The sequence below is a fragment of the Nesoenas mayeri genome (genome assembly GCF_963082525.1).
Source record: "Nesoenas mayeri genome assembly, chromosome: 1".
Taxonomy (NCBI): domain Eukaryota; kingdom Metazoa; phylum Chordata; class Aves; order Columbiformes; family Columbidae; genus Nesoenas; species Nesoenas mayeri.
Window position 1 is genome coordinate 63,756,326 of NC_137541.1, and position 16,750 is coordinate 63,773,075.

Genomic DNA, 16,750 nt, shown 5'->3' on the forward strand with positions numbered 1-16,750 from the left:
CTTCCCAAGTAACTGTTACATGTGACGGAGCCCAGCTTTCTTGGAGATGGATGAACACCTGCCTGCCCATGGGAAGCTGTGAATGAATTCCTTGTTCTGTTTTGCTTGTTGCATGGCTCTTGCTTTACCTATTAAACTGTCTTTCTCTCAACCCAAGAGTTTTCTCACTTTTACTCTTCCAGTTTTCTCCTCCATCCCACTGGAGAGGGGAGTGAATGAGCGGCTCTGTGGTGTTTAATTGCCAGCTGGGGTTAAACCATGACAGGTCCAGAACTGCACACAGCACTCACAGTCAGGATTGCGCCAATGCTGAATGCAGCAGGATAATCACCTCTTTTGACCTGCTGGTTATGATGTGTTTGATGCACCCCAGGATGTGGTTTGACCTCTTGGCTGCCAGGGCACACCCTGCTGGTTCACATTGAGCCTCCTGTCGACCAACAGATCAGGTTGGGTCATCAGCTTCTCCTGGCAGATTACATCTGCTATCAGCACAAAAACTAAATCCGACATTTCCAATTGGAAATGCTGCTATGAGCAAAGGTATTTCCTCTAACAAGGATTCACAGTACAATGTCCATAGCTGCCAGCTCCTGCTCTATGAAAGCATTAGTCATGCAGGAACTAAAAGCCTGGAAAGCCTAGAGGCTTGTCTTCTTTAAACTAACCTATTCCAGTTGCTGCCTTTGCATATTAAACACCCTTAGTCCTTCCCAAAAGAGACTGGACCAATTCCACGTCAATGAATCCCTGTTTGCCATCAGAAGTTACCTATAAGTGGAAGAACATGCTTCTGAGATGCACAAAACCCAACATTCTGCAGGACAGGGCAAGTGAGCTTGGTTCTGGTTTAGAGGAGCTGCAGTCATGACAGAGCCTTAAGATGTGGCAGAGTCCTGTTTCGGCAGGGTTCTGTTTCAGCAGCATTGAAAACCTTTCTCTGTGGATCAGAGGCAAATGTATCATGCTGCCAGACATCTGCTTTCAAGAGCCTTTTTGGACGGCAAGGGTTGCTCCCTGTGATGTGCCATGGGTCCACCCTGAGAGCTTCACTCTGCTTCCCAGGGCTGACTTCTGAATCTCTGTACTTTTCTTGTCCTTTCCATTTCATATGATAAAGCTTGTCTTTTCAAAATACAAGGATGAGGGAAGGGACAAGGTGTCAATATTTGGTAATTCAGAATACTACTAATACCAGAATCACTTGTGGCATTACCATGTCAAGGCAACTACATCAAGGCCAAAACCTTATGTTTAACGTGCCACTATCAAAAGATCAGTTAGAAGTGGGCTTCCCTTCTTATTACGAGTTTCTGTATTAACGCAAGAGGAAAGCACTTCCTCCTGAAGGCTACAAAGGGGAGGGAGCTACGAGTTGTTCTCAGTCTAGAGTGCTGTTTTAAAAACAGCAGCAAGGGCTCAAAAAGAAGAAGCGGGAGAATGCCAGAAAATCTCATTTACGCAGACTTGAACTTGACTGAATCAACCAGCTCCAGACTACAGGTCACTGATGTCCAAGGTAGGTCAATCGATCTGCGCTGAACTTTCTTTGTATTCTTCAGCCTTCCTACCACACATTTTAAAAGAGTGCTGTGGAACACCAAAGCCCCAAGAGGATGAAGGAAATATAGGGAGCAGAGCTGTGAAAAATGTACAGGTGGAGTGTCCACATAATTTTTTTAACCAAAATAAAGGGGACGATTATAAGGTCCACTTTTCATTTATTAAGATGCAAATGTGAGGGGGAATTTCTTATGTGATATGAAGAGTGGTTTGTATCAGTTTAGGAGATTATTCCACAGCTGAACATCAATTGCTCCTGAAGCAGATGTCTTCTCATGCAGCAGACTGTGATACCTGGAGCAAACTGATCAGGAGATCAAGTGCCTCATGTTTCTGTGGTTCAAAGCAGTCTCCTGCATAACCCATTTCTCCTTGCTGAGCATAGTAGGCATTGCTTCAGGGTTTTCTTCTTCCTGACTTTGTCTGTACAAACTACTTTTTTAATAAATCAAGCATAAAATGTTTCATGGACAGATCTAGTTTAATTTAGTATAAATGACTTGGCAAAATTCTAACCTAAAATTTAACTTTCTTTGATACACTAAGAATTATTACATAAATTTTTGCTCTGGTTTTGCTACATCTGCATCAAATTACATCCTAAAATAACAGACTTCATACAATTTGTCTCTGTGTTTTGTTTTCTTTTTTCTTCATTTTCTTTTTAACATTAGTTTCTCTTTAACAGAAATAGTAGTTTCTATTTCTTGCCATCCCGTGCTTGTCTTTTGCATAAAGTGTGATGCCTTGGCAGCTATTTTCAGATGGCTGGAGTTTCTAAAACCCGAAGAAGGTGTTTCTATCACCTTTCAACAGACTACTTCATGGATATGTTGACAGGCACCCAAAATAGATGCCACCTGATTAAAAGTTGTATTTTCCTTATAGTTTAATGCATGTACTCCTACTTACAGATGTATATAGTTTTAATAGCATTTTTATGTTTCTTTGCTTGTGTCTTTCTGGAAAATCTCTATCAACTATTTTCTTCTATGTGTTCACTTAATTTATGCACAGTATTTCCCAGTAGCTGTGCATATCTTACAGAAGAGAGCTCAAACACGGACCTCTGTCTTCTTTTTCCTCCAGCTTGCTATTTTCTCTTTGATAGTGGATTAACTGGATCAAATGCAGTGTTCATAAAGGAAATAAACTAATTCCATAAGCCAGAAGAATGCACTTACTTAAGCTCACATAAAGCATTTAACTCTGTATGGTGATAGAAACAAAGGGGCTCCGTTCTGTATATCAGGATGAATTTGAATGTTTTACAAAATTGCAACATCGTATTTCTTATTTTTACCCCCTTTTTATGTGTCACTGCCCTTCCTTCCTTCCTTCCCCACGTGCTTTCTTCCATAGTCATTTGTATTTATTATCTGCAGATGTTAGAACAGTTTTCACTTTTTCTACTGTCTTATAGTTAATTATTAATACTAACCCCTTCAAATTTAGAAAGATCTGCAGCTTTCAGGTTTGCTTCATTATTGTAGCCATTCTCACCACTCACATATGGATACAAACTGAATACAGACAAACTTAGACATTTTTCTCCACTTCTGAATAGATTTAAAATGCATATGCATGTGCCCATGTCTCCTCTGTTATTGTCTGCACTGAAGATAAACCAGAGGTGTTTCTGCTTATAGCAGCTAGTCCTCTAAAGTGTGAATGCAATGGCCAAAAATATTATTTAGGTATAGTTAAACACAGTCACGTAAATCAGCTGCTGTCATGTGTTCAGCATTTCTCATCATTTCCATAATTTTTGTTCCATTTAAGTTGTTTCTCAGCTTTCTCTGTTCTCTGTTATTTTTGCCTGGTTTTAGATTCTACATATGCAGAAGTGAAAGTGCAATCCCTAGACACAAATGCTGCAGCTGACTACACATCTCCTGGTGAGTTTTTAGCTGTCTGCTAGAATTACATGGATTTAACGAGAGGAAAGCGCTCCTTATTTTCTAAAAGTTTAGCGATATAAAACTGTATGGGAGACAGGAAGATACAATTGTCCGCTTTATATAGCCAGAGGAGGGGGAAGTTGATGTGTTGCATAATCTGTAACTAAACGCTTGTTGGCTTCACTAGCATAGGAAGAAAAGGATCTTACGTGCCAGACCAAGAAACAATCTAGCCCAGCCGCATGTCTCCAACACAGGGAGAAAGTGAACAAGCAGAGATGGATAAGAAGAGGGTAGGCATAGCTGATACGATGCTGTAACACTTTCACATGCATGCATCTATTCAGGGACTTCCTGAAACAGATGTGTTTCAAATTATGGACCCTCAGTGGATTCCTCTGCTACAAACTTGCCCAGTCTCCTCTTGGTTCTATATACAGTCCTGATTTCTATAATGTCCTTTGATAAGGGAAATCACAGTTCTTTCTGATATCACACAAAGAGCCAGCTGCATTTCTTTATTCTGAGCTGTCCTCCTACTGATTTCAGCTGAAGTTCTCTGAGACAGTAACCCGCCAAACTCCATCCAAGGTTATATATTATCCTGACATAGCCTCTTCTTAGTCATGTCTTTTTCTGCAGAACTCTAGTCTACTACACCATCATTTACTGCTTCCCGTTTTTGAACCTTTTCCTATATACTTTTTGAAATAGGAGTAGTAGAACTGCATGCACCATTGAAGACAGAGGCGAATCATGGATTTATAAAACCATGTGGCAGACAAACATCCCTGATTGTTGTTTGTTTTCCTTCTGAATAATTCGTAACACGTGAGGTTGTAGAGTCTTCATCCTAGGAGAATCTCAAAACCTGACTGTGAAGGGTCCTAGACAACCTGCTCTAGCTGATGCTGCTTGAGCAGGAAAGTTGGACTAGGTGATCTGAAAAGTTCACTTCCAACCTAAATGATTCCATGACAGTGTGGTCACAACAGCAGACCTGAAGTTGCCAAATCATCGCTAGAATATTTTTATTTTTTATTATTCATTCACATTATAGCTGTTATCTATCCCTGGGTGTAAAGATTGCTTTAAGAGTGGGGTTACCAAACAGCATTACTAAACCAGCTATCTCACACGTAATGTCTCTTGGAATTTTTTACTAAATCCAGGTTTTATTTGGGCCATAAGTCTTCTGGTTCATGCAGCTCTTCACAAGGAACTGCCCCAAAATGGAAGATCTACCCAGTTCTTACTCAGTCAGTCCTGATACAAGTGATTAATTCAGCTTCTTTACTACAGCCTTATCTTCTGAATGCTTCCTGGATAGCTAACAATCCACTGGCCTACAGATCTCCAGCAACATACTTTCTCTTTGTGTGTTTGAAGACGCAATGTGTTGGAAACACACGTGCTCAAAACTGTTTCAGTCTTTTCCTTCTCAGGTTCTTTTCTGTCTAATTGTTTTTTTCTTACAATTTTTGGTCTCCCAGGGTTTGTGATGCTTTCTACTTTCTTCATTTGATGCCTACAGCTTTAGAAAGTTAATGATCTGTTCCCAATAGCTGTGTCAACTTCTTTTTACCTGTTCCCAGATCATTCTTAGTAAGTGCGTTGTGCACTGGCCAAGTGTTGCCAGGATGCTGTCCTTCAATGAAGTATAGTCTACCTGCATGGATTTAATTCTCTCTCAACAGCCCTTTTTAGCTTCTTTTTAATAAGCTTCCTGTAGTTCCCCTCTTCTACCCACTAGCACTCTGTTTTTCCTTATGTAGTCTAGTACCACGATGACTCTCTTCCTTTTAACCAATTCCCCATATACATGGCATATTGGAAGCCACCTAGGAAGCATCAGGAGATTCAGTCTGGCTTCAGTATGCAAATATAGAAGGCCACAGATTCAACATCTTCCATGTCTATGCAGTTATCTGATACCTGAGGATATCTCAGACAACAGAAGCCACACATTTCCAGGTACCTGTCATCTGAGTATTTTAGTCTAGTGTGAAATGTGACAGGTGTTCTCAGCTTTTTATTCAGACTTCTAATATATGTGTAGAGCAGGTATGACATACCTGTAGTTTGCTTCTTAATGTTTTGTTTAAATTAAAGTCAGTTTTGCATATTCTGCTTGACTGTTTTTATACTCTGACCTCACCTTTTCCTGAGGACACAGTGGTTTTGAAGTCACACATAATGGTAATATCACACTAAACTGCTCTTTAGCCTGTGTCATCTTCCCTCTCTTCATTTTAAGAGTTACTTAGAACCTTCAGCCGCTGCCAGCTTGCTCTTATTTGTTTCAAAATCTATTTAAAACCTTGTAGATGATGTGTCCAGCAGCCTGACTCCCTTATGGTTAAGATGAGACCTGTTCCTCCAGTGTTTGCACACTCTGCACCAGATGTGTCCCTAATTCCTGAAGAATGAGAAACCTGGATCCTCACTCCATCTTCTCAGCCAGCTGCTAAAATGTTGCCTTTCCATTTTCTCCTCCAGTCCTGCATAAAGTACTCAAACCATTTCTGGAATTTCCACCTTAGGATTCCTGGTCATAAACTTCCTTCCTACAAGCTTCCATTTTTGCCAATAAAACTTCTCTCCACCCTTCCCAGTCTTGTTGGTGCACTAGTGTACCAGTAGATAGTTTGCACCTACCAAATATATTTGTTGATTAGCGCAATCAGCATGTTTTCAGGGTGCAAACATTTCCTGACAAAACCTCCTCAAGTAGAAAACCTGACAGGTCAGAGCTCTTCTTGGGCCCTTTCTTCTTTCAAAGACTGGTTTAAAATCAGTCCAGTTTAATGCTATTCTGACAACTTCTTAGCTTTTCAGTAATTCAAATAGTAACACACAAATAGATGTGAAAGCGAGGTTATGAGACAGAACAGACCAGATATTGACTGCAGTTGGGACAAAGACTCAGGATGGCTTCCTCATTTATCTAAAACTATTTGCTTTACAGAGCAGAAGTGATAGCAGCAAAACCCTCTATTTGTTTTTCAGATCCTAGTTGTCACACAGACACCGTAAAGTTCAAAGATAACAGAAGGGGTAAGTAAATACTCCAGCAGGTTTGTGAAGCAATAAGAGATGGAAAGCTCTCCTTTACCTTTTAATTCAGTGTCTAACAAGTCCAATCAGCCACTGATTATTTCTCCTCTCTCGGACCTGCTTGTGGTCTGTAGCACCCAGCCAGTATCCACTGAGTTGGCAGACTAACGAATATCGTAAGGATCCCCTTGAAGTAAAGCCTGAACAAAAGTCCCTAAACAACAGCCAAAACAGAAAGAGAAAACATTTCAACCCCTCTGAAAAATTTGCTTTGTTAGGGAGTATAACATGGCAGGACCTTCATCTGGTATGTGAATTGGGTTTTGCTTCCATAGTATTTTGAAGGGGCAGATAAGGATCCTAGCAAGCGCTTAACTCTAGTATCAAGTGCAGTGGAATTTAACAAAGCATTCTAGGCCATGCAGAAGGGTTCAGGTTGAATGTCTGTCATGGGGGGAAAAAAAAGAAATGTATTTAGCACAAGAATAAACATCAGAAGGGACAACACTGAAGGGCTTTGCCTAATTCAAATGAGTTGCTTCAGTGTGAGCCTGGAAAGGGCACCTTTAAATGAAGGCGAGGTTCCCAGTTGTTTCCCTAATCTTTATTTTTGCTGTCTGTAGGTAAAAACTGTTGCTCCAGAACATGTGTCGCTGTATTGGCTGCTGTGATAACCCTCCTACTGATCTTAGCGGTGTGTCTCATACTCTTCTGTAAGTCCTACTAAAATTGTAATATCTGCAATTAATTTGTGACTCTCGTCCACTGACCGACATCTAAGTCATGACCAGTAGGAACAGAAGGCTAGTTTGAAAGCACAGGATAGTCATTTTTAGCCAATCATGGCTGTGAGAAGAAATGTGTAAAAGAGTTGAGTGTTTTGAAAGTTTAAAATTTCAAAAGAAAAAAGAAAAAAGCCAAAACCCAACTACAAAACCTTACAATGTTCAAACAATAAATAATTTATCATACCAATGTTTTGAAGAAACAAGATTAGATAATGCCTATTAGTAATGTAATTGCTACCCATGAGACTATTTCAAGAAGATGATCTTCTATAATGTCACCAAGATGTCCATAACACCAAAAATCTTTAAAGAAATTTGAATAAAAGCTGATTTGAAAGAGATAGCTAAGTCACAACTTAAAGGAATCTGTTTGCACCTTAGTTGAATAAAAGCTTAGTACTAGGTCTTGCTGCATATAGATCACTGAGTTCATAACAAACCTTGAACTACGTAAAAAGATATATTTTTATTTTAGAGATAAAGCAGTCTTATCTCCATTAGGAAAAAAATAATAGACCCATGTGATACTTTCCTTTGAATATTTTCGAGGAATCATTTAAAAATTTTAGATACAGTTGCTTGTTTCTTTTCACCCTGCGATAGCTGAGCAAGTTCAAGAGGTTGCCGCAATCAACCACGCTCAAATTCCAGAGTTTGCCACCTACTCAGAGATGCATATGGAGACACTCTTTGTGAAGATATGCCAAAACCTCTGATCCATGGAACTTAAAAAATAAGGTCGGAGGAGGTAATTGTTTTTTTCAAGGTAAAGAGTGAAGGACCGATGTCTGATAGTGCCCTGATCTTTATAAAATGTAAAATACCACAGGTAGGGCAAAATTTAAAACAAAACAACAAACAACTACAAAAAACCAAGGTGAAACGCCCAGCTTTTAAGAGAGCTTTAAATCAGGAGTCAAATGAGGGATCTCTAGACTTTGATTCAGGTCTGGCTTCAGTTACAGTTACTTTGTTGGGTTCAGTACTGCCTCAGTGAACCAAAATAAATACTCCTAAGAAACTTAAGATCTAGATCAAAACTGAGAAACTAAATCAAATTAGTTTTTAATTTCAATAACATACAGTTTTCACTTATACTCCAAATGAAAACTGTTGCCATTTTGACTGTTTTATTTCTAAGTTTTAATTTTATACGGGTTTTCCATACAGTTTGGATTTGCCCAATATACTGTTGTTGCCAAACAACTTGCTTAAATGAACTAAACTGTCACTTCTTGACAATGTTCCATCACACAAGAGCTCTGCAGGCCAGAAGGCATTTTCCATTTCTGTTCATGAAAATGACAACAGTTCCACTCTGTGGAACCTGACCAGAAATTTTTACAACGGTATCATTTTATTTTCTCCTGAGAGAAAATTTATCTGCTAGTACATAAAAAATTGTCGCTGCAGTTCATGAGTTGGTCTTCCAAGAACAGGCAGGTCTGACTTTGCTTCAAATGCTCCCTCACATTAATTAGATTTTGCTCTTCTCTGAAACCAGGGGCTGATAGGAAGCCTCAAGATATATGCTTATTAATGAATACATACATGAAAAACATGCTATTTCAAACTGCCATTTCTGTTTTATTTTTCCTTGTTGCTCTAGGGATTCAGCAAAAGGCAAAGAAAGCCTTGATGTTTCCACTTAGCATATGACTAAAGCACAACAAAATTCAGTGTTAAGGTGCTCCAATTAGAAAATAACACATTGTTGCTTTGTCAGGTTTCAGTGCTTTTGAACCACTTTCAGTATTGCTGCTGTCTGAATCTCTGAGGCAGATTTGGGAGATAAAGGTGACAATATTCCAGGAGAAAATCTCAACACATCATTTCTGTGTTGTAAATTGATTTCCATTCAGTAAGAGAATCAGCAGGGTGGCATTCATTTTTGTAATGCATACGAGTATGCATCCACTTCTAATTTTTCAAAGAAATAAATGCTTTAAAATTATGTTAGATAGTTTTAATATCAGTATTTGGTACTATTATACATTATGACTTTGGGGTATCTTTACTAGCAGTACTTCAAGCTTCCACCTACAGGCTCAGGCTATTTGTAAAATCCAGCTGCTTCATCTTCTAAAATGAAATGGTTCTGTTATTGGTTAGTATCATGATTTGGGGAACTGTTTCTGAAGAGTAAATTCTGTTTCTCCCTCTACCAAACATGTTGATGCTTCTTCAGGTTCTCAGTCCTCAGCTTTAACTTCATTATTTCTACCACAAGTATCTGTTTTAATACAAATATAATACATACTTTATCATGTGTACCTCTATACAAGTTTGGATGTAATTCTATACACCAGAGCTTTAAGAACCTTTGTTTTCAAATGTTCAGACATATACCTTTCCCTGGATTTGTTTTTTATAGTGATATCTAAAACTCAACTTCTCCTAGACCAGTATATTGGAAATTGATCCCTAAAAGGAATAAGGCAAATCATACAATTTAATCTCCACAAAATTAGGCTTTTTTAAAATCAACTCTGATTTTCAAATTGTAAATGTAAAACCAGTATTACACATTGCCAGCATTTGGTTTTAGGTGCTACAGTGAAACTTCTTTCTCACAACTCCAGAAGTCTAGTTCTTGCTTGCTCTCAGGAAAGAAATATAGATTAGTAGGACCTCCGAGGCAGTGTATTTTTGAAGACTGTAGTGACTTTATACTTCAGCAATTTGTAAAAGAGTAGTTTGACAACTGTTTTGCCCAGGACATGCCAGCTCATCATGATCCTAGTTTAAAAAAGGCACTCAGACTCAGTGAGACATTATTTTAAATGCTATTTCTTAGAGCTAATGCTATAAAGGGAGTATAGAAAACACTAGGTCCCTGAGCAAAATTATAGAACAGAGGAACTTGATCCAGTGGTTCTGTCTTCCAGAAAAATCAAGCAGAATCATTTCTTAAAATAATATTATTATTTCACAATTAGTTCCTTTCGTCACTCACTGTCTGGCTCTAGGCTTACGGAAGGAGCTGATTAATTCTTTGCACTAAAAATCGAGATTCATTTATGCCACTGCTCAGTTCAGAGTCTTGGGTGGTCTTTGAAACCCTTCTGGACATTTTTGGCAGTAGGGTTTCTGAAACCTTGATGTTCTGTAGATAAAACCAAACCAAGATATGTGAGAAGTGATATGTTGTATAAGACAAGTGTACATTTGATAATTATTAAAATGTTGAGTATGATACTGAATCATTTAATGTAGTATTTGAGGGGATATTTCAGCCATTTAGGGGTATTTGTGGTTGCCAGCCAAAAAAATTCTATATTCTCTTTATGATTGACATAAGGCTAAAAGTTGCTTCATTTAGGCTATGAAGAATTCTCTGAGATGGAGTTGGTGGAAAAAAAACCTCCACATGTTAAAGGCTGGTCTTTTTGTTTCTCATGACAGGCAAAAGTGTGCCTAGGGAAAGGCATTCCCATTCCTGAAAAGTTTTGCCTTGCCAGTATTCTTTGTTTCTCAAGGAAATTATTCACTTCTGCAGCTTTCTTTGGAAACTGAACATCTTATTGGAATGAGATATTCAATTAGTGCACAAATGCTCCTCAGGACTTTTGTCAATAAAAATTTGGCTATAGAAAGTACATTGGAAAAAGAGATGCTACGTTTATGATAAAACAACCTATTTTTGCCAGAGGTGGGTACAAGGCAAAAATGGAATCTGTGTAACAGAGGTGCTCATCTCTCTAACTCAATAGTTACTTCTTGTCAGCGAAGTTATGACTACATCCTAGTGTGCTGGACCCCTTTCAAGGTGTCATTCCTATGCACTATAGGGTATTCTGTCTGTAAGTATGCATAGGTACTAGGGGAGTGGTTCTAACCCAAGGAAAGTAAAAGCTCAGGATTGCGACCTTCCTTGTTCATAGTTGCAGTTGGGTGCTTCAGCCTAGTAATCCATCCTTTCATTATCAGTTTTCAGTGTCCAGAAGAGATTAGGTGCCACCTAATCTAACTGCCACCCTGCTTCTTTTCCCTCATCTTATTTTTGAGCTTACAGTTTGTAAACAAAGTTCTTCCTTTAATATTCTGTTTCTTTTATAATTTGCCTCTAGTATGTAGTCTGCAGAGATGTCAGTTCTTGTATGCGCTATGCCATTCTGGTACAAGTTTCATAGAACTTTCTTAAATTCAATATTTTTTTCTTATTTTATATATTGTTTTTTTAAAAGAAATTTATCAGTTTTGGTTTCAAGTATAAGAATTCTACTCCTGTAAATTTTAGTTTAATGTTTCTTTACTGTTATTATTCATTCCTTCATTGTTCATCTCCAAATAACCTCCAGAATGCCTCCCTAAACTCTATTATAGACAATTTAGTAAGTCCCTGTCAGTTGAACTAATAATACCCATTCATGGCATGGGCAATTGTGGCTTTAAAGTTGAGGTTTACTAAGCAGAGAAGCTGGGAGAATATCAAGGTTTTCTTACTGCAACACAGAGCCATCTGGAACAACATAATCCACTTTTAGCCTGTGTCATGATTCAACCCAACCAGCAACTAAGCACCACGCAGCTGCTTGCTCACTCCTCCCTCCAGTGGGATGGAGGAGACAATCAGAAGAGTAAAAGTGCAAAAACCCATGGGCTGCGATACAGTTTAATAGGTAAAGCTAAAGCTGCTCATGCAAGCAAAGCAAAACATGGAATTCATTCACTGCTTTCCCATGGGCAGGCAGGTGTTCAGCCATCTCCAGGAAAGCAGGGCTCCATCACATGCAACACCATTGGGAAGACAAACTCCACCACTCTGAACGTCCTCCTCTTCCTTCTCCTTCCCCCAGCTCTATATACTGAGCATGATGTCATATGGTGTGGAATATCCCTGTGGCCAGTTTGGGTCAGCTGTCCTGGCTGTGCCCCCTCCCAGCTTCTTGTGCACCTGGCACAGTGTAAGAAGCTGAAGTGTCCTTGACTATTTAGCAATAACCAAAACATCAGCATGTTCTCAATATTATTCTCGTCCTAAATCCAAAACAGAGCACTGTACCAGCTACTGGGAAGAAAATCAACTGTATCCCAGCCAAAACCAATACAGCCTGTTCACTGTGAGTGATCCTTGAACTCCGTAATTTCAAAAGTAACTGAAGTCTTGACTAAGTTTCTAAACTGATAAAACCAAAGCCCTGAAAAGACAAGAAAAACACATAAAACCCACATGAGCTTCTCAAGTAAAATAACTATAAGCTTAGTTCATCTAAGGCCTCAGCTGCTTTCTTCACCCTCTCAAAAGTCCTTTTCCTTTTTCTCTGTGATAAATTCATGCAGTCTAGCTAGTCATCAGATAATAAAAATAAATTTGTAAGCCTGCATCCACAGTCTTTTTTTCTGGGAGTCAGAAGCCTCCCATGGAGCACAAATTCCTCACCACCACTGTGTCAGAAGAAAGAGGAAAATCAAGACTATTTCAGCCTGGGTGTCTGCTTTAAAACCTAAAATGAACTCTTCTGTCTCATTTTGATCTAGGGGAGCAGCACTGTTAAATAAGCTTCCACCTGGGCCACAGGTGTGCTCTCACCCCAGTTGTTAGGGGTAGCAGCAGACAGTGACCACAGCTCCAAAGCTGTGTGGTAACACGTTTAACCAAGAACAGATTGGCTTGAGCACTGATCTCTCAAAGACAGCTCTTATTTCTTATTGCTATAGTTACACCTCTACTGTACACCACATTTACCGCTTCTCCAAAAATGCGTTGAGCATTTTTTGTTAAATTTCAGAATTAGGATCTTCGGAAATCTGCTCCACAGTATGGTACTACAGTTTGGGTTTGTTTGGTCGGTTGTTTTTTTTTTTAATGGGGGAGAAAAAGGTGAGGAGTAGGTGTTTTGTGGGATGTGATGGTGGGGGTCAAAGAGGTGAAGAAGAGCTCTGACAGTGTAGGGCAAAATGGTCACCCATTCAAAGCAGCAATTGTATTCTTATTTCCAGACCACCCAACTGCAAGCAGCCCACCTGACTCAAAAATATTCTGTACCACCCGTGAAGACAAACTAGGTAGGTAACTCTCTGTCATTCAAAAGACAGTTTCCAGAAGTCTGTTAGATTGCTTTGGGCAGGGGACAGGGAGGAAGGGGGAGGGAGTGTGTCTGGATTGTATTCAGAAGAAGAACAAAAGAATCTGACATCTCAGGAATAAAAAAACCTTATCCTGTACACTCAGGATGAGCTCTTAAGACCAGACACATTTCACATTTTCACCTTCTTTAAAAGCAGTGCTTGGTCAGCACTGCATTACTGTTTCAGAGGGAAAAACTGATTGCTCTCTCATGCAGAGGAGCCCAAGGCTAGGTGAATGAACATGAATATAACAATCCCTTTGTTATCACAGCATTGTAGTGAACATGATGGATCAACGTCGGTGTGCTGCTTTTCAAATACCCCTCCATTCTTAACATTTTAACTAAGTGCAATTCCCTTTTGCTGTTTAGGAGCAGCTGGATAACCAACCAAACTGTACCATGCAGTCTCTGTCTCCCTGAATCACATAACTTTTCCCAGATCTCATTGTCTGTTCCTCCCAGTACCCTGCATGGCAATGGAGAGAAATGTCCTTTCAATAGCATCACTATTGCCATGTTTTGCAGCAGGCAAATAAGACTTTCGAAAAATGAAAGCTGCTTTTTGCCCTGACTACTTATCTTTATCTCCTGAGCAAAGATTTAAAAGGCTGGATAATGTTATCTGTGATTCTGCTTCTCTGACTCATGCCTAGTGACTCGTGGGCTGGTATTAGCTACAGAGACTGGCAGAAATCCCTGGTGGTCTGGTGAAAGATATAAGCAGGACCGCACAGGTACTTTTCTGACTGTAACTTACTCTCTTACCTTTATTTTGTAAGCAGATCCTTTCATTAGTATGAACAGGGATTTTTCCACACCCGTTCTTCCCTCCTGCAGGTTGCCCCCAAGGATGGGAAAAAAACAGGGAAAAATGCTACTTCTTTTTTCCAAAGCCACAACAAAATCATTGGAATGCCTTCCGTAAAGAATGCAGAGACAAGGAGTCAGACCTGGTGATCATTGAAAACAAGGAAGAACTGGTGAGATCTAAACTCATGGGGCTGCTTCCTGGGTTGCTTCACCTGTATGCCAAAGGGCTGCTGGATTATACTTGTGTCTTCTCAAGTTAGGTGCCTTTGTGGATCTTGAATCTACTGTTAGCCACATACCCCAAGCACCTCTGTATGGTAGCAAACACCTTCACAGTGAGACACATCTTGATGGTTGAAGTCTTGCATCTAGAAGCTTCACTCCCCAGGCACATTCCCATGGGAAGGAACAAACTCTCTGCCTGTCTGACTTACCTTTTAAAGGGATTTAGCATACAAAGCAAGACCAAACGAGTCAAACAGATGCTTATTTGTGAGAGCCATTGCTTTGACAAAAACTGAAAAATCTTTCCCATCACAATCAGAATAGAAGAGTGTCACCAGGTATCAAGTCACATCTGGCTAACTACAATGTATATCTTTAATGTTATCACAGATATATTATTCTATTTAGTCTATTCTGAAGAAGCCTCAGGAAGAGAGATGACATTAAATAAAAACAGAAAATTCGGCCTCTGAAGCTGTGGAGACAGTGTGGCTGGATGCACACTGTACTTTCTGTGTTGGCTATCTAGCACTAAGCTTTCTGTGTACCACTGGTGAAGAAAATGTCATTTTAATGTATTATCACCATTTGTTTCCTTTCCAGGATTATCTTAATTCAACATCAAGAGGTCATTACTACTTACTTGGTCTCACATACTCTGAGAGAGAGAAGAAGTGGAAGTGGATTAACAACATGGAACATAGCACTGACCTGTAAGCTTATTCCAGCAAGTCACTGTGATACCATGACCAGAAACAATGTAAACAAAACAAAAATAACACATACACACACACACAAAAACAAGCAAACAAACAAACAAACCCCAAGCCACCAAACAAACAGGGAGTACAAGCAAGACTGGGGAAGTGAGTAACAGCAAGATACTGGGGACTGCAATTCGTAGCAACCTGATTCTTTGAAATTCAGGTGTTTCAGCACATCCCTGTGAAAAGTCAAAGGGGGCCTGTAAGTCACATGGGAACACAGGTGTGTCACATCAGGATGGCAAAGAGAGGACACAGCTGTAGTTCTGGCAGGGAAGGAGGAATCTGACTGGATAGAGTTCAATGGGGAAAGAGAGGACCTGCCAAGCATGTACAAGAGAGAGCGTGATGTCAGCACCATTGCATGGATGATACCACAGAAGGGAAAAGTCTCTGGATGGGGAAACATCGCCCATGTACTTTTGTTGAGGTCTGGGGAAGAAAATTAAGGAATGGGAAGGAGACTCCAATCCCACTGAAAATAATACAGCTTAGCAGCAAGGCCAGGTGCCACTCTGTCTTTCAAGGAAGTGGTACTGACTGTATCTTTCTCTCCCTGTTCAGGTTTACTATAGGAAGAGATCACGCTGACTATTTCTGCGCTGTCATTGGACATGGTGAAGTAGCAACTGCACATTGCAATGGATCCTCAACAACACAAAATATGTGTGAAAAAGCTGCAAATATTTCAAGAAGTTGAAACTAGAGCTAAAAACAAGAGGTCCAGACAGTAATGTCATCCTCAGCTTCCTGTAAGAATGGCAGATGGGATTTGTCTTACTTTAGCTGCCTAAATGTCTAGTCAGATGGACTCTTACAGGCTCCCCCTAGACACCTTGCCAAGCCTAGCACATTCTTTCCCAAGATGGATGTCTGAGATGGGAGCTCCTCTAGAGGAGCTCATATTTTCACATATTAGGAGTCTAGGTCACTTGCTTATACCAGATGCCCAACTTTCAGGCAGCCACTGTTTGGTGATGTGAGTCCAACCTCAGTGACAGGTGTGATCACCAGCAGACCCTATCTCTCATAGGCACATGCATATATATCCATACCTTCACAGCCCTGCCTGTGCACAAGGAGGTACTTCAAACCTTTACCATGCACTGGTCTTCACTGTAGCTGCAAGTGAGGGTTAATACACATTTATATTTTGGATCCTGCAGAAAAGTGCAACCACACTCATTGCCATGTGTGCTTCCAGTGTTTTCCCTGAACACAGCTTAAAGTGCTAGGACTGAGGTCACAGCCACAGGTCAAGACCTAGTTTAGCCGGTGCAAATATAAGACTAAAAGATGCTTGCTCTGCAACCCAAACATGAGACAAGAAACACCTGACGGAGAGAAGAAATGGATGTGATTCCGTGATTGCACCATTGGCCAAGGAATGACAAACTTGTTACCTGGAACACCCTCCATGCATGTGTGTTATCATCTGCATTCTAACTACAGGTCTGGTTATATAAAAGGAAGGAAATTGTTGGCTACTTTGAAAAAGTTTTCAACTCTTTTCCTTTGTTACAGGAAATATAGATGTGATCAGTTTTCGATCAGTAATTCCAAAGACC

At 39.9% G+C, this 16,750-nt stretch overlaps 1 protein-coding gene across 1 annotated transcript; it reads left to right on the forward strand.

Moving 5' to 3' along the window:
• The first annotated feature begins 1,408 nt into the window (after positions 1–1,408).
• LOC308047165 (killer cell lectin-like receptor subfamily B member 1B allele B) lies at positions 1,409–16,022 on the forward strand. Its single transcript, XM_080355466.1, has 8 exons — positions 1,409–1,519; positions 3,393–3,461; positions 6,474–6,521; positions 7,145–7,234; positions 13,253–13,318; positions 14,221–14,363; positions 15,022–15,131; positions 15,747–16,022. The coding sequence occupies exons 1-8, from the start codon at positions 1,441–1,443 to the stop codon at positions 15,880–15,882; spliced, it is 741 nt and encodes a 246-aa protein (XP_080211592.1). The 5' UTR covers positions 1,409–1,440; the 3' UTR covers positions 15,883–16,022.
• The last annotated feature ends 728 nt before the right edge of the window (positions 16,023–16,750 follow it).